Source organism: Plecotus auritus (genome assembly GCF_963455305.1).
Source record: "Plecotus auritus genome assembly, chromosome: 3".
Lineage (NCBI taxonomy): Eukaryota > Metazoa > Chordata > Mammalia > Chiroptera > Vespertilionidae > Plecotus > Plecotus auritus.
Window position 1 is genome coordinate 10,425,557 of NC_137772.1, and position 22,941 is coordinate 10,448,497.

The 22,941-nt window shown below is 45.9% G+C and overlaps 2 protein-coding genes and 1 long non-coding RNA gene across 3 annotated transcripts in view; 2 read left to right on the forward strand and 1 right to left on the reverse strand.

Annotated features, from left to right (window-relative positions):
• Positions 1–7,427, forward strand: part of LOC308243681 (cytochrome P450 4V2-like) — a gene marked incomplete at its 3' end in the record, with an annotated part of 49,946 nt that extends 42,519 nt beyond the window's left edge. Inside the window, exon 11 of the mRNA XM_080659378.1 lies at positions 7,300–7,427. Within this exon, the coding sequence (XP_080515504.1) occupies positions 7,300–7,427 (128 nt within the window). The remainder of the gene's footprint in view (positions 1–7,299) is intronic.
• A 462-nt stretch (positions 7,428–7,889) lies between these two features.
• Positions 7,890–22,202, reverse strand: LOC308243686. The gene is made up of 3 exons (XR_013960090.1): positions 20,713–22,202; positions 19,031–19,150; positions 7,890–8,695 (listed from the first exon to the last, which is right to left on the reverse strand). It is a non-coding gene; the product is annotated as an uncharacterized lncRNA (long non-coding RNA).
• Positions 22,187–22,941, forward strand: part of LOC308243685 (cytochrome P450 4V2-like) — a 41,022-nt gene continuing 40,267 nt past the window's right edge. Inside the window, exon 1 of the mRNA XM_080659384.1 lies at positions 22,187–22,405. Coding sequence (XP_080515510.1) covers positions 22,399–22,405 — 7 coding nt within the window. The 5' untranslated portion in view covers positions 22,187–22,398. The remainder of the gene's footprint in view (positions 22,406–22,941) is intronic.

The following is a 22,941-nucleotide window of genomic DNA, read 5'->3' on the forward strand; positions in this document are numbered from 1 at the left end:
AATTTTAAATTGGAAACTCAAGAAAGCAACTAAGGACTCTTTATACCCAGATAGGCCACAAACCTTAGCAAAAGATCAAATAAAAATATCTGAATAACTGCCTGCCAGATAGAATGTCACAATAGTTCCTTAGCATTTTACATAATGACCTCTTCCAAGTTCAAATGCCCCTTAACTTTCTGTTCTATAGAATAACAACAACAAAAAGTGCTGGCTTCTTTCTTCTCCAAAAGTCTCAGATGAGTTGATATGGGGCTAAGCTTCAAATTTACCTTTACCAACTATTCTCTCACTGTCACCTTCAGTGAGTTCTCTCTCCCCCCCGTGTTTCTCTTTGTGTAGGAGTTCTGAAAGAGCCTTCAGTAGTTCTAACCTTGGGTCATCGTTCATTATTTTTTTCCTCATTAAACTTTGCTTCAAATGCGTTTCAAAATTCTGTGACAGATTTTTGGTCAAGTTGTTATCATGAAAAAGTACTGATTTTTAAAAGCTAATAACTTAAACACTGCCACACACACACACACACACACACACACACACACAACACCAAATGGTCCACAAAACATTCTCCTTTCCTCCTGAAGCTTAAACATGAATGGCCAATAGATAAAAACATTTCTGAGCTTGTTCATCCACCCCTGATTAAGACAGGGGTGGCCGGTATTGGGGATAATATTCATTTAACCTTCTGGGCTTTCTGAGCAGATGTGGTGACTGACAGCTCCAGCTGCCTTCTGGTCCACTGCTTTGATGACACCCACAACAACTGTCTGTCTCATGTCACAAACAGCAAAATGGCCCAGAGGATAATCAGAGAAACCGAACACCCATGGGCTTTCCAGGAATTACATCGATGGGGGCAGCATCACCAGATTTCTAAAACGTTGGGCCTTTTTCCAGCTTTTTCCAAGAATGATGATCAAGCTTCTCCTTCAGCTCAGCAGATTTGCAAGCGATGTGAGCTGTGTGACAATCCAGCATAGTTGAATAGCCAGCATTGATTTGGCCTGGGTGGGTCAGGATAACCACCTGAGCTATGAAGCCAGCTGCTTCCTCTGGTGGGTCATTTTTGCTCATGGATCTGCCCATTCCTGGAGATACCCGCTTTGAATTCACCAACACCAGCAGCAACAATCAGCAAAGCACGGTCAGCCTGAGATGGGCCTGTAATCCTGTTTTTGATGAAGTCTCTGTGTCCTGGGGCATCAAGGGTGGTCACATAACACTTGCTCTTCTTGAATTTCCACAGGCAGAAACCAATGATGATACCATGCTTGCATTCAGCTTTCAGTGTATCTGAGACCCAGGCATACTTTAAGGAGACCTTCCTCATCTCAGCAGTCTCCTTCTCAAAATTTTCATTGGTTCTTTTGTCAATCGCACCACATGTGTAGATGAGTTGGCCAGTGGTGGCAGATTTGCTGGAATCTACATGTCCAGTGACAATGATGTTGATATAAGCCTTTTCCTTTCCCATTTTGGCTTTTCTTTAGTAGTGGTTGTTACAACATCCATGTTCTGGTGGCCAACCTATTGTGCAAAGCTTGGGTCATCTTGCTAAGTAGGCATTTGGACAACAGGAACTGGGTATTGTGCTCCTTAGAAATTATTCAGATAATGACAACATTATCATGATTAAGAAAAAATGAGATCTCAAACAGGGGAAAACTTGTTATTTTATTTCTCTCCTCATCTTCAGAATATTTTATAAAACTTGTAACTCCATTTGTAAACAACTAAGATCTTCTTTTGATTTTCTATGGGAGAAAGCTGCCCTCCCTCCCCTCCGGCCCCTGTTCTTGCTCTGATGCCAGATAATTTAGTTCCTCCACGTATGTCCCTGGATATTTTCAAGCTGCTTCCTCAGAGCTGGAGCTCAGAGGGAGTGAGTCTGAGTAAGTAGGTGTATGGGGCCCTTTAAGAGGAACTGCCTGGGTCTCTGGCTGCCTCCATGTCACTCAGCCACAAGCTCCACTGGTTTTTATGGCCCAAAGTTATGGGGGCTTCTCTTCCTGGCACTGGAGCCCTGGGCTGAGGCATCCAGTGTGGGGTTGGGACCCCTTGCTTCTCAAGGCAGAAACTCCATGGCCAATATATCACTCCCCATTCAAAAAATGCCACACATGGGTGTTGGACCAGCCCATTCCAGGCCTCCACCCCTCCTACCCTTCTCAATGTGCCTTCCTCTTTAATTCTCTAGTTGTAGGGCTTCTGTTCAGCCAGATTTCAGGTGGTTCTGCATTATGGTTATTCTGTGTTGTAGTTGTAATGTTGATGTGGTTCTGAGAGGATGCGAGTACCATGTGTATCTACACCACTATCTTGGCCCCTCCTCTGTGACATAGTTTTTATTGCTTGTCATGCAGCAGCTAGACATGGCATCCCCTAGGTCTCCATCTGTGTTTCAGTGTTCCTAGATCCAAAGAAACTATGAAAGTCCCATATTTTTTTGTGCTTTTTAAATTTTTATTTAATTTAGGGAGAGGATCCAAGATGGCGGCGTAGGTAAACACCTAAACTGCTGCCGCGCACAACAATTTCAAAACTACAACTAAAAGACAAAACGTCTATCACCCAGAACCACGGGAAAGCTGCCTGAGTGGAAGTTCTACAACTAGAAGGAAAGAGAAAACAGCATTGAGATGTGCACAAGCGCTGAAAAGCTGAGGTACGGAGGTGCACGAATTGGGTTGGCGGCAGGCGACTGGGAGTGCTGCTTCTTTCAACCTGAAGGGAGACAAGCTCCTGATTATTCCGAACTCCAGTTTCTGGGGAGACGCAGGGGACCCAAACTCATACGTGGAGAAGCTGGACTGTCTGCCATCGGGTCGGAAAGTGAAGGAGGCTTGCTTGCAGGGCTGCATGCAGGAATAATTGTTTACTGCGCTGGGGCGTGAGACACGGGGATGTGGTCAGAGACGCAGAGCTTTCTAAATGGCAGCCATCGCTGTTTGCCACGCCCTAGCCTAGTGACGCCCTGAGACCCTGCCCCGCACAACCTACAAACCCACCCAAGCTCCAAGCAGCGGCTTTAGCAGATGAATGGCCTGCCCTATCACAGCTTAACATGGCAAACTTGTAGCCCGGGTCAGACAGCTCCAAAACCTCCAAACACCAAGCAAAGAGGAGAAAACTGTAGTTCTCGCTGTAGCTCCTGCTGGGTGGCCTCGGACAGTAGCTGACCTGCACCCCCTTGGAGATCCAGAAGCCAGTGTACCTAGTGGTCAGTGTGAGACACCAGATTTCAACTCCTCACATCCATAAGTGACACATTCAAGAGGCAGACTCTGAGCACCAAAGCCCCACTGAAACAAGTACTGCACCATAAGCGTGTCTCCAGTGCAGCAGTTCTTCCATTATAGACACAGCGGGTCCTCACAGCCAATTGGCCTGGAGGTCAATTCCTCCCAGTGTACTAATAACAATCAAGGCTTAACTACACCAAAACTTTGCACTCAGCCCACAAAGGGGTGTACAAGAGTGTCCACCTCAGGTGATTGGGGAGGCTGAGCTACTGGCCCCTATAGGTCACCTACCACACAAAGCCACTCCATCAACACAGGGAAGCAGCAAAATGCGGAGACAAAGAAACATGTCACGAATGAAAGAAATGGAGGAAAGCAAACTAATGGACGACATAGAGTTCAGAACCACATTTATAAAGTTACTCAAGAATCTTCTAAAAACCACTGAGAAACTTGATGAGACCTCTGAGGAGCTTAGTGAGACCTTCAAGGACCTTAATGAGAATGCCAAAAAAATTGGAAAGGACCAGTCAGAAATTAAGCATACACTGTCTGAAATAAAGAATATACAGAAATTCAACTGTAGATCAAAGGACCCCAAGAATCAAACCAAAGATCTGAAATATGAGGAAACAAAAAACACCCAACCAGAAAAACAAAAAGAAAAAAGAATCCAAAAATATGAAGATAGTGTAAGGTGCCTCTGGGACAACTTTAAGCGTACTAACATCCGAATTTTTGGGGTGCCAGAAGAAGAGAGAGAGCAAAATATTAAAAACTATTAGAAGAAATAATGACAGAAAACTTTCCCTGCCTGCTGAAAGAAATAGACTTACAAGTTCAGGAAGCGCACAGAACCCCATACAAGAGGAATTCAAAGAGGGCCACACCAAGACACATCATAATTAAAATGCCAAGGGCAAAAGACAAAGAGAGAACCTGGAAAGCAGCAAGAGAAAAACGGTTAGTTACCTACAAGGGAGTACCCATATGACTGTCAGCTGATTTCTTGGCAGAAACTATGCAGGCCAGAAGGGAGTGGCAAGAAATATTCAAAGTGATGAATAGCAAGAACCTACAACCTAGATTACTCTACCCAGCAAAGCTATCATTCAGAGTTGAAGGTCAGATAAAGAGCTTCACAGACAAGAAAAAGCTAAAGGAGTTCATCACCACCAAACAAGGATTACATGAAATGCTGAAGAGTATTCTTTAAGAAGAGGAAGAAGAAGAAAAAGGTAAAGATAAAAATTATGAACAACAAAATGACATCAAATACATACCTACCAACAAGTGAATCTAAAAATCAAGTGAATAAAAAATCTGAAGAACAGAATGGACTGGTGAATATAATAGAATGAGGGACATAGAAAGGGAGTGGACTGACAATTCTCAGGGGGAAGGGGGTGTGAGAGGTGCAGGAAGAGATTGGACAAAAATCTTACACCTATGGATGAAGACAGTGGCGGCGGGGTAAGGGCATGGAGTGGGGTGGGGTGGGGAATCAGGTGGAGGGGAGCTATGTGGGAAAAAAAGAGGAACACCTGTAATAATCTGAACAATAAATATTTATTTTAAAAAAGACAAATACTTAAGAATTTCATCAGAGAGAGATTGATTTTCAAAAGATATCTGATGTAACATTTTAGAAGATTTTACTTAATATCCATAACCAACTTGAGAGGAGATACAAAATGTAAGAACTCTAATAGCTAATACTCAATAACTACTATTTTACATATTAAAATTATATTCAAGAGCAATACTAAAAATCAGAAGTCTTAATTTATCTCACTGACAGTTTTTCATAGTTCAGTGCTTCATGGGGATGAGCACCTTTATATAGGTGACCAAGACAACCTAGACATCTATTTGCAATAGAATTTTAAATATAGAAAACCTAACTAGAAAATCATCTACTTTGATAGCTATAGAGAGAGACTCCAAAGATGGAAAGCAAGGATATAACTTGGAAGAGAAGATACAAATGAAAAAATTGGGGTGGGGAAAGGGGTCAGGTGATGACAATAAGAATATATGATGAAGAGGGAGCTAGGGGTGGAGGAGAGGATTGGGAGAGAGGAGGGGAGTCCTGGGTTCTTCAGAGCCATGGGAGTGTTGAGCACTGCACACAACCCTGCTGGGGCGTGTTCTGGGCTCTGGGGAAGATAAAGGTCAGCATTATGATAGGAACCCTGTGAACACTATTACAGTAAGCACTCCTCTCCCTCTCCATTTCATGTAACACCCCCCCATGTCAGCAAACTGATTAGAAATTCACACTTTGTGTTCTAAAACATGCACATTTTTCTTTTTGTAGGGTGATTTTATTATGCCAGTTGGTACATTTTGTTTTATTTGCCTGGATTTCTGGTGGTAAGTAGAGATTTATCTTAAATATGAAGTGGAAATAGCTTGTCTCCTGAATTTAGATTACAAAACAAGAGGGCATAAGCCCAGAGACAGAAATCACGCCACAGTCCCATACCTGTGGGAAAACCTCAGACCATCCACTCCAGGGAAGGGAGGAAATATTTTAGTATTTATAGGTCCGGAGACAAAGTCCTGGATATTGTATAAGTATGTATATATAACCGTTTAAAATGTAGCCATTAAAATATGGAAACCATTCTTAGCTCGTGAGCTGTACAAAGACAGGCAGCCGGCGGCGTTCACCTGCAGGCCATAGTTTGCCCACACCCGTTTCCTGTTAGGAAGCAGGATTATTACACGTGATCTTTTAAATGTGGGGATGTTGGGCTGAAAACAACCAAACTCACAGTCGTGCTAAGAAAGTATTTCTTTTGGCATGAGACACAGTAGTTTACTTCCTTCTCTCTGCCTTTCTGTATGCTGACATTACAGTGTGGTGATTGTGGGGTGTAGGGGGATGGAAGTGGAGGAGGGTGCAGGGGGGAATAAATTGTGATGGAAATAAGGGAAAAAAAACATTATTTTAAAATATAAATATGCACCCAGTAATGTTGTTATTTTTAAAAAAAAACAGGTTTACTTGCGTCCTGAAAGACAGCGTTAGAGAAACGCTGCCGAGGGTAGACATGACAGGAGCCGTTTCTGGACATTCTTTCAAGCAATGCCCACACCACATAAGTGGCACGATGCCCTACTAGAATGAGTAAATACCAGCTATTGCCCTGGCCTGCTGGCTCAGTTGGTTGCAGTGTCGTCCCTACACCAAAAGGTTGTGGGTTCGATTCCTGGTCAGGGCACATATGGTAGGCAACCAATCAAAGTGTCTCTTTCACATCGATGTTTCTCTCTCTCCCTTCCTTCCCCTCTAAAGTAAAAATAGACACAAACACATGCAGGTTTTTAAATATATATATATATATATATATATATATATATATATATATATATACACACACACATACATACATACACACACACACACACACATACATTGAATATACTAGTTATTGTGATGTATATGTATGGTCACATGATCTTCTGGCTATAAAAGAAAACCCTGACATATGGAAATAAAGTCTCCCAATGAAGTTCTTTCTCTGTGGAGTCAAAGTTAGCATGCAGGCATGTATGCCCCTTAGCCCCACCGTAGTTTACCCAAATGTGTCTCATAGACCCTATCTCATTGCATCAGTACTCACCATTCACTTCCCACTCCTTCGCAGCTTAAAATTTTAGAGGAAAGTCCTTATTAAACCTATTAATTCAAATCAAAGGCAGCAAGTGTTGAGATGTCTCTTGTCTTAATAGTGATGTAGATACTTAAATAGGATAATTAGTCAATCAGCCGACCACTGGTGTTAAGGAGACAAGCGAGGCCGGTTCAGTAAATTGCAGAAAGAATTTACAAGTCTAATATTGTGTCCCTGTAAGAAAGACATGGGCATTCTTTTTCTGTTTCCACGCGAGAGTAGGAATGAAGGAGATTAAAATAAAAACAACGTCTGAGGAAAGTGGGTGAGCGAGTTGAAAGGGTAAGTCAGGAGGGACAGTGGCTACAGGAAAAAGTCTCCAAGTGGCTTAGAGTCTGAAAGATAAGCATCTTTTCTGCTTTTATTTCCAGCCTGTGACACAGAAGTTTATGAGGGCCTGGACACAGAGGGCGTGAACTATGATAGCCCTGTCACCAAGGATGCGGAGGAGTGCCAGGGCAGATGCACGGATGACATCTGCTGTCACTTTGTCACCTAGGCAACAGGCAGTTTCCAAGCCCAGAGCACAGGTGAGTGAGCCCGTGGACATGACATTATCTGATGGAGAGCAAATCGGGGATTCCTGAAAATTAGTTTCATCAACTTGATGCCAACATTTCCTTTTAACGCATGAAACATTTCTATAATAAATATTTATAGTTTTCTTCATGAAAAGTCCTACCTTTTTAAATTGGCAATTTTGAAACAGTTAAAATTGGCCTGACTATTCCATTCCCAGCCTAAAGGATGCTCTAGTCTGACCCCATATTTAAAACAAAACAAAACTACTTGTAGTTCTCCAAATAACAGTTTCCTGCCGAAGACAAAATAACTGAAGCCCATGTGGAATGTGTTAACCCGCCTCATGCTGGATTTTGAAATATTCCAGGGATAAATCTATTATATAAGAATGCAAAATGATTTGATCTCTAATGATTAATCTGTGTTCTCTTTTTTTTTTAAAAAAGTAGGGAAAGTATTTTAACTTTTATATTTAGAAATAAGTTGAGATGTTCTAGATTTGTACAGTAAACTATAGCTATATGAAATTCAATGGAAACTGGGAAATAAGTTAAAATGACTAGCATTTGGATTTAAACTTTCTGATCTCTCCATTTACAATTTAAAAAATTTTGAAAGATTTTGAAATAAATAAACTTTAAAAATTTATTATTAAGACGTTGTTATTTCTTTAGAGTGATTTTAGGTTCACAGCAAAATTGAGGGGAAGGTGTAGCGGTTTCCCATATACTCTCTACCCCCACATACCCACAGACTCCCCATTATCAACATCTCCCACCAGAGCAGTGCATTTGTTACAATTGATCAACCTGCATTGACACATCCTAATCACGCGAAATCCATAGTTTACATTATGATTCGTCCTTGAGGCTGTACATTCTGTGGGCTTGAACAAATGTATAAGGACATGCCTTCCTCATTATAATGTCATACAGAGCATTTTACTGCCCTAAAAGTCCTCTGTGTTCCGCCTATTCATCCCTTCCTCACCCTCCAGCAAATTATTTATATGGAATTTACAAATACTATGATTGAGATTTTACAGATTCTACTGGTGAATTGCTTCCCTAAAGATAGTTCCTTCTGCTGTACAGCTTGTATTGGGGACATTTCCCCAGTACAGCGTTTGCAGACGGTAACATCGACAGGTCCTGGCTCCTGATGTCTTCGTCTGTCCCAGCATTTGAACTCACCATCCCAGTTGTTTGTTTTTTACCTTCTTTTCTCAAGAATCGCCAAAGGAATCTGAAAGGTAAGGAGTTAAAAGTAAGACTAGTGTGTTACCTTTTAAAAACAGTGATCAAAATGCACCATTAAAAATTCTGAGCAACTACAAATCTAGTCAAAGCATCTGGAAAGGTAGATAAAAGTTGCATAGAATTCCTCACTTCTCTCCCTTTCTGTTCCCTGGCTACTGACCACAAACCCAGTACTGCCAAGGACCCTTGGTTTTCTTTAGCTCAGGGAGGTCGCTGTCTTTGGCAAAGGGAGAGCTGCCTAATTCTGAATGGAAGGAAGACTGTAGGATGGCCACTAAGAGGCAACTTAGTCCAATGCCTGGTTTACAGTCTCTGAGCCTGTGGCAAAAAGAGCTGGAAATACCAGTGAAATGTCAAATCCAAAGTGGAGAGCGGTGGAAATGATGGCCTACATCGATGGAAGTAAGAATGGGGTGTAGGGAGGTTTGAGAATATTCCCCCTCCTGAGGGATATTAACATGGGAAGCCATAATGAGGTGTGGGAAATTTCTTTGATCATTAAAGGAACACTTTCTGAGGTCTTGCCCCTCATTAACAAGATTCACTAAAAAAATAACCTTAAGATTAAATCTGTTTCAAAACCTGGAATGTATGTGTTATCTGCATTAGAATTCTCAGGGCCCTTAACATTTGCTTGACTAGGCTGCTCATTTTGGGGGAGAGTTTTTCCCAGAGCAATCCAGCTAAGGGAAGCCCTTGAGTCCCTTGTCCATCAAGCAAGCCTGGTTTCCATTGAGTGAGGCTGTAATTTCAGAAGTTCTTGTTCTATCACCTGAAAATATATCTGTACTTTCACTGATTAACAAACTTAATACAATTTATTTGGTGCCTACTATATACCAGGCACTGTTCTAGACACTAAGGATACCATTAGTGAACTAAATAGATAGAAACCCCCTCCCTATTGAGACCAGAGTGGAAATGATAGGGAAGTAATCCGATTGGGGTATATTGTCAAAGAAGATGTCAGTGATAGCGTCAAGATTTTGGACCCACAGAATTGAAAGGATGGAGATGCCAATGACTGAGATGTGGAAGATGCTACCAGGAGCTGATCTGAAGAGAGGAGAGATATCTATTAGAGGCTCAATGAGAAATGTTGAATTGGAATTAGGAAGGGAATTCTGAGATTAAGAAGATACATTTACACTCTAGATCTGTGTCTTGGTGGCACCAGCAAACAGCTGGTAGAGAAGAAAGGAGGTTCAAAGAGCAAGTCTTGGAACATAATAAGTTTCAGAAATTAGAAAGATACCTTTGCAGGATGTTATTCTATATAATTACGGCTCTTTTTAAAATTTTATTTATAAAATTCCCGATCAATACCTATGAGAGAAATAGCACATTTGACCCTCAAAACAGGGTGACAGAAGATCATGGGTGCTACAAGCCAAGACTTGGCTGTTTACATTTAAAAGAATAAAAATGAAATAAAACTAAGTATTCATTTTCTTAGCTGTACTAGCCACATTTTCAGTGGTCAATAGCCACAGGTGGTTAGTGGCTATTGTATCGGTGGCATCAATGAAGAAAATACTATTGGACAGCACTGCTCTTGACTGTGCTTTTGTGCTAATTAGGAAAAGTTACTCCTTTCAGGAAGATGCTGCTTGGGTGTGAGGCCGGCGGTGGGTTCCACTCATCCCTGTCTAAGCTGGCAGCAGCTCAGGGCAGCGGATTTCTAGGTAGCATGAAAATCCTTGCATCTTTGAGATAGGCTGGGAGAGTTGAAAGAAAGGAAAGAAAGAAGGATGATGCTATGAACACTGACAAGAGAACAAGCTCAAACATTTTTTATGGAGGCAGGTGGTTGTGTTTTGAAAACTCGTCTCCAACCTATGGCTCCTTGGTTCTGACTCAGTGATTTATGAAGAGTATTTTCAAAATGGGAAATGTTCTCTTTTAAATGTCAACATGAGTTGACTTACATATGTGCTGTGAAAATGTTATTTTTCTTTCATATATTTTATATGATTCATGTATATTTCCCTTTTTGGCCATTAGAAATCTTTGTCTCCTTAAAACATCTAAAAGCAGGTTACCAAGTACATGCATTAAAAAGAACAGAGTTATTTCTGGTTTCAGTCCACAAAGCTGCAGGCACAGTGTCCCAGGTAAACAATGAAAACACTTTCTTCTGGTTGAGATCACTTTCTTCTGAGGAGACTGATGGGAGCTAAGGTTTTGTGTCTCTGATGTGTGATTTGCTGTCCAGTGTTCCGCCACACTTCATTTTACCATGACACTGATTTCTTGGGAAAAGAATTGGATCCTGTTGATGTAAAAGGACATAGAGCCTGCCAGACAATGTGTACTGACACCATCTGGTGCCCATTTTTTACCTATTTTCCACCTCAAGAATCTCACCATGGAGGGAAGCAAGACACAAGAAGGTACCATGATTGCTCCATCCCATCTCTTCGTGAGGTGCATCACGTTTATACCATTTTGTTTCCAACCTGCAGGGGTAAATGTTACTTAACACTTTCTTCAAATGGATCTCCAACTAAAATACTTCATAGGACAGGAGGCATTTCTGGATATCCATTAAGGTCATGTAAGATGGATAATGGTGAGTTTCACATCACTTGACATCTGAAGGAGCTCTTGTATACTTAATATATCATGACGAAGAGAGTCAATAATAGCCACAAGGGGATTAAAATTAGTAAAAAAACCCACCAATTTACAATTATCTGTTATTTTCACTTCTATCACCCATGCTGACCATGTTTGAAACGTAAACAATGGGCTTTGACTAACCTGCATTGCCTAATAGTAATTGGACATGTGTTTTAATTTGCTGCATTTATGCAACTGGTATTTCATGGGGAGACTCTCATAAAGTGTGCATTTTAGAATTCAGGTGAATTTTATTTTTTTAATGAGCAGTTAAGTCAGTGCAAAAATATTCAGCTATCTGAATCCTATAAGTGAATAGTGAAATGGTTAAAAGCAGACCACCAGGACCTATTCCTGAATGGAGATTTCTGCCTTATAATCTGGTGAAGGAAGAAGGGTCAGACCTGCTAGCAAAGAACCCTCCCCCACTCTAACCCCCACCATCACACCCACCTCCACCAAAAATAAATTAACTGGAGAACTTTTGCATTAAGACTGATTCTAACACATTCACATGTTTTCATTCCTGCTCATGGTGATCAAAGAATGTGTGTGCCTGTGAGTGTGTGTGTGTGTGTGTGTGTGTGTGTGTGTGTGTGCTGAGGGAAATGTCCTCCAGTTCCCAGTGAAAGGGTTGTCAGCATTTCTGGGGTACCTGAGGGCACTTTGCAAAGCCTCAGGAGCTCTAATGTAGACATCAGAGGTGTCCTGGGCATTGCAAGTGCCCTGGGTGTCAGATGATGTTATAGATATGTAAATTAACCAGATGTTGCATGGAGAAAGCCCATCCCACTTGGGATAAGAATTGGGGCTGATCCGCCCTAACCGGTTTGGCTCAGTGGATAGAGCGTCGGCCTGCGGACTCAAGGGTCCCGGGTTCGATTCCGGTCGAGGGCATGTACCTCGGTTGCGGACACATCCCCAGTGGGGGGTGTGCAGGAGGCAGCTGATCGGTGTTTCTCTCTCATCGATGTTTCTAGCTCTCTATCCCTCTCCCTTCCTCTCTGTAAGAAATCAATAAAATATATTAAAAAAAAAAAAAAAGAATTGGGGCTGATCCTTGAAAAGTAGGGAGGCATCATTTCTTGAAATTGTAGCTGCTCTTCATATCTGCCATATTCTGCATTAGAGGCAGGGACCTGAGCTCCTTTTGAAGCATCCATCTTAATAAAAACTGCTGTTTGAAATTTTAACCTTGCCATTTTGGCTTCTGTAAATGCTTGCTTGCTTAAATAATAAGGAAAATAAGACTACTCCAGAGAGGCCATAAATGTTCCCCAGACGAAGTAATCAGTGAGGGGGCCAGGTTTGGGGCCCGGGGTTGCCGACAGGCCTCCGGGAGGCACACCCTGCTGGTTTAGCAGAATTGAACTGGGGGACTCCGGGTGCTCCCGGACCTCAGCCCAGGACCCAGCCGGCATTTGGGAGAGTGGACAGACACTTCTGGACCTGTTGACAGAATCGGTAAGGCAGGGGTCCCAGTCAGTCAGGCCCACTCCAAGTGAGTGGAAGTGGGAGGTTGATCACCTCCCCGGAAGCCATATGGCTTCCTCAGGCAATTAATCAGGAATCAGGTGGACTGTTCCAGAGGTCCTCAAACTACGGCCCGCGGGCCACATGTGGCCCGCCGAGGACATTTATCCGGCCCACCGGGTGCCGCTGCCTGTCTTGCTTAGCAGCCGACTCATTCCGGGCCCGCAGTGCGCATAGGAATTTGTTCATAGTTTTTTGTTTTTTTTTAACTATAGTCCGGCCCTCCAAAGGTCTGAGGGACAGTGAACTGGCCCCCTGATTAAAAAGTTTGAGGACCCCTGGTTTAAACTCTGAGTAAATATCTGGTAGAAGTCAAAAACTCGGATTGTCTGGTGTATAAATGTAAGTGTGAGAGTCTGTGTGCAGCGAAAGCTACTTTGATTTATTCTGCATTTCTGTTGATTCGTCTGGCTAAAACATTTGATTTATTAAAGGCTGAATGCCACCATGACAAACTGCAAAAGTCTCTAGCAGCACTGCTGAGAGTTCTTTTCTCAGGGACATTTGCTCTTTGTCACGGAGGGAATCAGCCCCACTTAGCTAATAAAAATTTCTGTCTATCGGTTGCTCTTCCCTGAGTTGTGAATTTGCTGTATTAAATTGAAATTTTGAAGTTCTGGGGTAAATTTAAAGGCTAAAACAAAGGCCGACTAGGTTCTAAGATTGCTTGGTTCTGAGAGTGCTTATCAGAAAAGCAAGAGAGAAGTCTTTTCAAGTTAACTATTTGCAACAAAGTAGTACATTTCAAAGAACAAAGAACTTGTTATTGATGGCTTTTTTAAAATCTCTTTTGGTGGAACTTCCAGGGGCAGGGCTTACAGCTCCGCAGGGTGGGGAGATTTACGGGCCCTGCCCCTGCCTGTGACATCACAGCCCTATGAGCCAGCTGAGGTGGAACTAAGGCTGAAGTTATTATTAACTATTAATGGACCCCGTTAACCCTGGTTGTGTGTCTTGTGCGGTCTGTTGTCTTCATGGTTGTGTGTTTTGTTTGACTTGCCGTTTTCAGTCACTTATTAGGGCCCTCATAGAAGACATAGCTTGGTTCCACCTCCCTTCTTACACCCCTGACGGTATCTGTGATTGGACTGAAAGCCATTTCCTTCAGGGGACCTTCCAGGATTTTGATCCGCAAGAAATCTCCCTACACACCCTTATCCTCATCCGCTATCTTTCCAGGCTGACTAAGAGTCATTTTTCTCCACAGGTCAGACCCCAGCCTCTGGGAAGAAGGACTACAATAGCAGTAGTCTGTAGTTTTCTCTGAAACTCTCACTGTTTCTATTTCTCCCCTCTGTAGGAATTGTCTTCCTCTGACTCAAAATAGGAAAGGGAGACAAGCAACAGGCCCTGGGCTGGGGGACAGGGGTGGTGGGGGGCGGGGGGTTTTGGCAGTTAATTATGAAGCAGGGAGAGGTAGGTTTTTGTTGATTTTTACTGGCTGCGGACGGCTCTGCTGGCGTAAGGGTCTGGTCTGTAGCCTACCAGGTGTCTTATCAGAACCGCACTAGATTCAAGGTTGCAAGTTTTCTGCAAGCACAATTAATCTTTCTCTGACCCGGTTTATTCTTTTTAACCCTTCCAATACTAAATTAGGCTGATACAATATACTTGAAATAACATAAGGAAAAATACAGCAGTTTTTACTAGACAAGTTTTAATTTACCTGCTCTTAGTTTTATCACAGAAGGTATATTTTCTTGAAAAGGTACATTTAAAGGGTACCTTTAATCTACATATTAATCTAAAAATGCTGACTGTCCACTTTTGGTAATCATTAAAGGATTGAGGTTTCTAAGAATAAAGAATTCTAATACATTTTAAAAAACAAACAAACAAAAAAGACCTAAACTCCCAGGAGCCAAGCAGAGGAGAAACGGAGCTGAAGTCCACAGCCGCCCTGGTGATTTAAAACTGGTTGCTAGGCAGATTCAGCCCCCCCCCCGCCCACCCCCCCTGAGAGCCAGGAGAAAGAAGAAAAAGGCGGGAGGGGGGGGCACGGGGGGTTTGATGCCAGAGCCGCCTGCAGTGGCCCTGGAAGAAACAGCAGCAGCAGGGAGAGAAATGGGGAATGACAGATAGTAACCTGACACCTGAGCTGTTGCCCAGAAATTATAAATATTTTACAATGTACAGTAAAGGACTTAAACATTTGGCTTACTAGTTAAAAGGTTAAAACTGGAAAAAAAATTAATAAAAAAAGAAAAAATATAGGAACTCAGAGCAGCTGTGCCCTTGCTGCTCTGACACTTGGCTTTGCTGGCAGGATCTAGAGCAGCCGTGGGCAAACTAAGGCCCGCGGGCCGGATCCGGCTGTTCTATCCGGTTCTCTTGCTCTCCCCTCCGCTCCTTTACTTTGAATTTATATTAGTTCACACAAACACTCCATCCATGCTTTTGTTCCGGCCCTCCGGTCCAGTTTAAGACCCCATTGTGGCCCTCGAGTCAAAAAGTTTGCCCACCCCTGGTCTAGAAGATGCGCGGGTCCCAGCAGGAGCCGGTGCTCCCAACACTAGGTGTCAGGACAGGACTTTGGGGGTAAGGGCCCTGTCGGGAGATACGTTGACTCCCCACCCCTTGAGGACTTGGAACCAGATCCCCAAAGAGCAGCGGGGAGCAGGAGGCTTGGGAAAGACCTTCGCCAGAGAAGCAAGAGCAGGCACAAGAAGGGAGAGGGGCCAAATATCTAAGCTGCAGCCAGGCAATCCAGAGATCCCTCAACCCCAGCAGAAACCCTTGCCTAGAATGAGAGCGGGCAGGTAAGGGGGTAAGAAGAGCGAGCAGAAGGGAAGGTCAAACACCCAGAGCCCCAGGAATGGAGCAGCAGGCCCGGGATCTGTAAAAGCAGCAGACAGAGCTAGTGCAAGCTCCCTGTTTGCAAATGTGCTGAAAGGGTTCAGGACTACAAGAACAACTGCCAATACCTGCCGCTGCCGGGAGCAGAGGGGCTGATATGCCCTTCCAGTGCACTCCCTTGGGAGAGGCCTGGTCACTTCTCTGCCACAAAGGGGACGACGGGTGGGAAGACAGGGGCCTAATACCCAAGCCACTGCCACAGAAGCACTTTGCAATAGGCAAAGCTGTTTCTAACTGCAACTCTGACTGTTTTGGACTGGCAGCTTAAAGTCAAAGGGCAACAAGAGACACGGATGGCAGGGCCCTGTAACTAGTAAACAGGGTTAACAAAAAGGGCCAAGGAAAGGTGCTCTCCCTGGACCCGGGAGCCTTCAGGACTTTGAGATTTTCCAAGAGAGGAGGAGTGTGACTGAGGGACTGGCAGAGACCCTGTTGGGTTAGAAGGACCTAAGGCCGCATGTTAAACTTTTAGATTAAGGCTTTCTAGGCAGATGTCCAAGCCCAGTTATGTAGGGGTTAAGGTGCCTGTGTACAGCAAAACAACTTTCTCCTGTGCCAGAATGCATTTTAGGGAAATTGGACAGACTGTGTTTGTGGCTAGAAAGGAAAACTGGCCACCAGACACAGCCCTGTCAGTGGCCTGCAGAAAACTGTATAATAGACTTAGGTGATGCCTGCGCCTTCATGGGCATGGCTCCAGAAAGACAAGGACAGTTTTGCTTTGTGTAGGAAGGTGAAAATGGACTTCAGTCACCTCCCTAAGATGTTTGTAGAGCCCTACCATGTGTCATGGTTAATAGCAGAAGACTTAGCTGTCAGAAGCGGCCGCAGTGCCAATGTTACACGTCATTATGGGCAAAGAAAAATACCCATCAGGTGTTGGTCTCTATTGAGAGACAGTTGGCAGCCTGTATATTGCCTTGCAGGCCTGTGTGACCTATGCCATGTCAGGGGTGGCACAAACCTCAACTTTAGGAAAATGCGGGAGGCCTGTTTAAAACAGAGGGAAGTAGTGAAGTGGTGAGTACTGGCCCTCTATTATAGGAATTACAGACCCTGTGAGGTCCTGTGACATGTGAGACCCTGTGAAGGGATAAAGCTCCCTTAGTCCGTTCTGAGAGAGCATGTCACCCCTCCCAGAGACCATATGTAGGTTAAGGACAAGTCAAATAGGAGGAATCCTACTACAGGGACAGCTGTGACTATCTATTTGAATATAGACACATTGTAAATTTCTTCTTGCCATTTGAAGACAGTCTGGTTTGTTATAATACACTAGAGGCCTGGTGCACGAAATTTGTGCACAGGGTTGGAGGGTGTGTATCCCTCAGCCCAGCCTGCACCCTTTCCAGTCTGGGACATCCCTTTCACAATCCAGGACTGCTGGCTCCCAACAGCTCGCCTGCCTGCCTGCCTGATTGTCCTTAACTGCTTCTGCCTGCCAGCCTGATAACCCTCTAATCACTCCCCTGCCAGCCTGATTGATGCCTAACTGCTCCCCTGCTGGCCTGATTGCCCCTAACTGCCCTGCCCTACCAGCCTGGTCACCCCTAACTGCCCTCCTCTGCCAGCCTGGTCGCTCCCAACTGCCCTCCCCTGCCGGCCTGGTCGCCCCCAATGGCCCTCCCCTGCAGGCCTGGTCCCTACCAACTGCCCTCTCCTGCTGGCCTGATTGCCCACAACTGCCCTCCCCTGCTGGCCATCTTGAGGTGGCCATCTTGTGTCCACATGGGGGTGGCCATCTTTGACCACATGGGGGTGGCCATTTTGTGTGTTGGAGTGATGGTCAATTTGCATATTACCTCTTTGTTATATAGATTATTTTAAAATATATTTTTACTAAAGGCCCGGTGCATGAAATTCGAGCACGGGGAACCCTCTCCAACCTGGGACCCCAAACAGGCAGTCGGACATCCCTCTCACAATCCAGGACTGCTGGCTCCCAACTGCTCGCCTGCCTGCCTTCCTGATTGCCCCTAACCGCTTCTGCCTGCCAGCCTGATCACCCCCTAACCACTCCCCTGCCAGCCTGATTGATACCTAATTCTCCCCTGCCATCCCGTTTTCCCCTAACTGCCCTCCCCTGCAGGCCTGGTCCCCCCCAACTGCCTTTCCCTGCAGGTCTGGTCCCTCCCAACTGCCTTTCCCTGCAGGCCTGGTTGCCTTCAACTTCCCTCTTCTGCCAGCCTGGTCACCCCTAACTGCCCTCCCCTGCAGGCTTGATCGCCCCCAACTGCCCTCCCTTGCAGGCCTGGTCCCTCCCAACTGCCCTCCCTTGCTGGCCATCTTGTGGTGGCCATCTTGTGTCCACATGGGGGCAGGATCTTTGACCACATGGGGGCAGCCATCTTGTGTGTTAGAGTGATGGTCAATCTGCATATTACTCTTTTATTAAAGAGGATTTAGAAAAAAATTACTCTGAAGAGTCCATGAAAAGGACTGGCAAGGAAAATCAGAAGATCCTAAAGCAGGTCAGTATATTTTTCTCCTTATACAATTCCTCCGAAATTTGGCAGTTCCTAATAAATAAATCATGGCAATGCATTTCTTTGCATAAATTCAATAAGACCGGTTTCCAATAGTGGTTTTATTGACTGAAAACTTTGACTGGAGTATCATGTTTTAAAGAGCCCTGTCTGAACTCTGAAGACTTGAAGCCAATAAGAGTGCCATGGAGAAAGCCTGGTATCCTGCTTGGTAGCCCTGAAAATAGATGGTGTTGGGGCATCAGGCCCATACCCTACCATCACAGGTGGTTGGTCAGAGTAGGCGGGGGGGGGGGGGGGGGCAATAAGGGCGCCTCTGCATCCCTGCAGAACCCCCAAGCACTCTGGGCTGCAATGAGTAGGAGGGCTACTGAGATGGGCCTTAAAGCCTAGGGCGTGGGCCCAGGTAGAGTCGCTGCAGGTGAGGGATTCACCTAACTCAGCAGATACTGCAGGCAGGCCTGCCGGCAGCTGGTTGGCTTGGCTTCCTGGGCCTACGGGCACACTAAGATTCAATCATGAAATTCTGGCAAAGGTAGTCAGTTACCATTCTTGTTATGTTTATGCAAACAATCAGGCCAAATTGAATACAATAGTTAAATTGGTCTTGATCTGGCTCTTTTGATAAACATAGAAGTAATTTTAAGGAGAAAAATTGTATTTCAATAGAAGTTATTAAAACTGAAATGTTTTCTTTCCCTCCTACCAAACCATTTGTTGTAACTTTTGCTATTCTAATTGCTCAATAATGCTAAATTTTATAAGACAGTTTGTCTCCACCAGGTCACAAGCCCACATCCTTCTGTGCCCAGGCCTCATCATACCTCTGACAGACAGCGAGGATCTCTTGGCTCTGAAAGAAAACTCTCTCCCCCTTCAGCACGGAAGTAGTCAGAGGACCCCACCGATGTCCATTTTCCCTGAAGGAATTCAGAGCCAGGATCCTTGAGGTATTATATAGTAGGTAGTTAGACAGATATGAGCAGAGCAAGAACAATGGGCCAACTAGCGTTACCAGATGTAACTAAGTCTTTCCACCTCTACGTATGTAAGACAAAGGGACTCCCCAGAAGCAAGAGACTCCCCAGAAGCAAGAACTAGGCTGGGGATGAGGCAGCCCGGGAGGCTGCCCTAAAATCAGTGGGGCCTCTATAGATTCTAGTGATTCTTCCAGACCCTGACCTACCCACCTAACCAGCTTACATGGAAACCCAAACTAGAAAAGCTAAAATCCATAACCAATCTTTATTCAAGTTCTTACAGACTTTACAGTCTACCCAGAAAGCAGTCCAGAAGCACATCTGAGATGCTCTGCCTGTACCAACTTCTGATCTGGTTCATCCCTTCCACCCCGGTGACTCTGTTTGGATAAAGAAATTTGCCACCCAAGGACTGACTCCTACCTAGAGGGGACCACATACTGTCATCTTGACCACCCACACGGCAGTCATGGTTGACAGGATCCTGACGTGTCTTTATCACACCCGGCTTAAAACAGCCAGGCAAAATAGAGAATCCAGGACTCTTCGGACCCTCTAAAGATTATTCCTGGCCCTCATTCCAGGCCTTTATAAACAGGCCCACTGACTTTATTTGGCAGGGAATTAGTTCTATAAAGCTTATAGTCCTCAGGGGTCAATATAACTCCCTCCCCAACAATGACCCAAAAGAGTCAATGATTTGATTCATGTACGTAAAACCAGTGGGGAATGAAGCATCCATCTTATATAAAAACTGCTGTTTGAAATTTTAACCCTGCTATTTTGGCTTCTGTAAATGCTTGCTTGCTTAAATAATAAGGAAAATAAGACTACTCCAGAGAGGCCGTAAACATTCCCCAGACGAAGGTATCAGTGCTTGCTCTAGGCCAAGCCTTTGGTTGAGGTCTCAAAGCCCCAGCACATAGGGCTCTTTAAGAACTTGCAGCACCTTCCGATTTGCTGGAGGACACAACCAGGGAGGGGACCACCGGGGACGCTGGGGACTCCCATATTTGTGAGACAAAGAAGGTAAAAACATTTAAATAGGAAACATTCCTCCATGTTGGGGCCCAGAATTTGAAATACAGTTTTCTCTCGGCCTGCTCACAATAATAATAAAGTGTAACTCCATCTCTCTAAGCATTGCTTGGTTCTTCTCTGGTTTTCTGTAACACTTTCAGAGTCCTGGAGAAAACCAGGCTGTCAGGCAACCCTTCAAGGCTGAGTCAGAAGTGACACCAACTTCTCCCCTTTCCCTCAAGCCCACTTCATCTCCACTCCCGCCCAGCTGGTGAACAGCAGAGGGCTATCTGGGAGAGAGTTGAACAAAAGCCTGACTAGGGGGTTTAAAAGAACAGAAAGGCACAAAATTAGGACCCAGGAAATGGGCAAGGAGGCGGCCCAGGGGAGTTGGTGGAAGTCCTTGCAAATAGCACTGTGTTCTAAGCTCGCCCAGCTAGGTGGCTGCTGCAGACAGAGGGGTAGGGGTCTCATGGAGAGAGGGCCCGGATCCTGCTGCCACTCACGCGTGTCTGGCCTCCTCCGAATCGCTGTCCGAGGCCCACTCCTCGCCGAGGCCGGGCAGGGTGAAGAAGAGGGTCTTAGGGCCCCGGCACGGGGGCCGGGGGGCGGGGCATCCAAGCGCTGGGCTCTCGGTCTCAGGGGACAAGCTGGCGGGGGTTCCTTGGGCTCGAGGCTGAACTGCTGCTACCAGCAGCGCCCAGATGGCAGCTCCGCCCAGACCCCGCCAGGGACTGGGGTCGCCCGCGCCCTCACCCCCAGGTGCGTGGGGGACCTCTCCGCTCTGCAGCCACCACTCGATGGCGCCAGGGGCAGGTCCTGGGGCGGGGAATGGGGCGGGGACTGGACTTTGCTTGCTCTGGGGCTACTGCGCAGGGACAAGGGCGTCCCTACTGCTTCTGCCGCGCTGCTGGCGACCGAAACCCTGGGGTAGGAGGCGGTGAGCTGAGTATGGGGTGTGGCGGGCGCCCCCGCGAGGCGCAGGGGGAGTCTGGCGCCAAGGCGGGGAGGATGGGCAGGGTGGGGGCCATGCTCAGCTCTCTGCCCGCCGGCCCCGCGATGGCAGCGCCTTCCGATTTGCTGGAGGACACAACCGGGGAGGGGACCGCGGGGACGCTGGGGACGCAGTCGACGTCTTGAAGATTTTGGAAAAGAGAGACCCGAGGTCCAACAGGCCGACCTTCATGGCCCAGACTTGGAAATGCCGTCCTCGCTGCTGCTGGAGCCTCAAGACCACGGGGAGCCGGGCTTCGGGCTCCATCCACCCTGCTCGCAAGGATCCGGAGGCGGCGGCCCCGGGCGGGGCGGGGATCCTGGGGTTCTGGTCTGTGGGGGTCCCCAGTTGCCTCTAGTGCGCTCCCCACGCAGAGGAGCATCTCTGGGCGCTCAGCCTGAAGCCCTGGAGACCCCCTTTCGGACGCTCAGATGGCTCGCGAGGCTGAGGCTGCGGGGACAGCGGCACCTTCTGTCTCTCTCTGTCCCGGTGCCCTGAGACCCCGAGGGCCCAGGTGCGCGGCTGCCAGCGCCCCCGTGACTGAGGGTGCGGATGGGGCCTCCAGTGGCTGAGTTACCCCCTGGGCCTCCAGGACGCGCGGGCGGTTGCTAAGCTAAACAACAACCCTGCCTAGCTCCCTGCCTATTGGGCCTGGACTGCAGCTCCTGCAGCTCAGGGCTGTGTCCACAACAGGGACCCAGGCTCCCCTCCAGGATACCTGCCTTAAAGGAACACTGTCCAATTTCCCCATCACCCTTTGAGCTTCCCCCCATGGGCCAGGCTCTGGGCTGAGGGCGAGGAACTTGAAATGAGGGAGATAACCCTGCTTCCAAAGGAGCTGGAACGTATCTAGTCTGACAGGACCAACTTGCCAGGGCAGGGGGCGGCCTGCTCTCTGGCAGCAGGAAAGGCTGGTAACCAAATTCCAAACACCTGTTCTCAGGTGAGGGGACTTGAAACAACAGTGCCCACTCCTCCCCCTTCAGGGCCAGGTTCAAAGTGTGCCACTGAACATGACACAGCGGATGCCTCACCCAAGAACTTGGAAATAAGATGGGCCCTGACAGCTGAACTAGTAACATCCACATACAGTGTATGTGGCTAACACCCATCCGAGTGGACCAAGAGAGTTATCAACTAAAATGTTTCAGAACTCAAACTATAATCAGATAGATTCCATACAAACTCCAAGGAAGATATGAGAGGTAAGAGTTTCTTATTAAGTGGAATACATTTCGTTTAGCTGAATCTGAGGAATTCTATGTGAAAGATCGAGTGTATCAGTGTGATGATCCACAGAAGTGTGGGGTCAGTTCTGAGTGAGATTACGAAATAAGATATTGACAGGGTTTATCCATTAATGTTCAGGAGATGTGTTTTCTGATTTGGGACAGGGAAAGGATATGAATAAATTAACTGACATTCATGAGTATATATTTAAGTCTTATGGCTAGTTACCAAACAGGATTCTGAGCCATAGTTAATTTCCATTGGTAATGTCAAGTTTTGTATTTCCTTGTAGAGACCTACATGCTGTCTCTACCTGTGGTATCTACATGCTGTCAGGATCCCTTTTCTGAATCCAACCCCCACAAACAAGCATGTCCTGGGCACTTTTCTACTTCAGGGGTGCGCTCAGCACTGAGATGTGAGAGAAGGGATGTTCTCTTCCCACAGGAGGAATAACAGCTTCCTAGCACACTAGGTGTCAGGTGAGGGCCCCAGGACACAAGCACAGCAG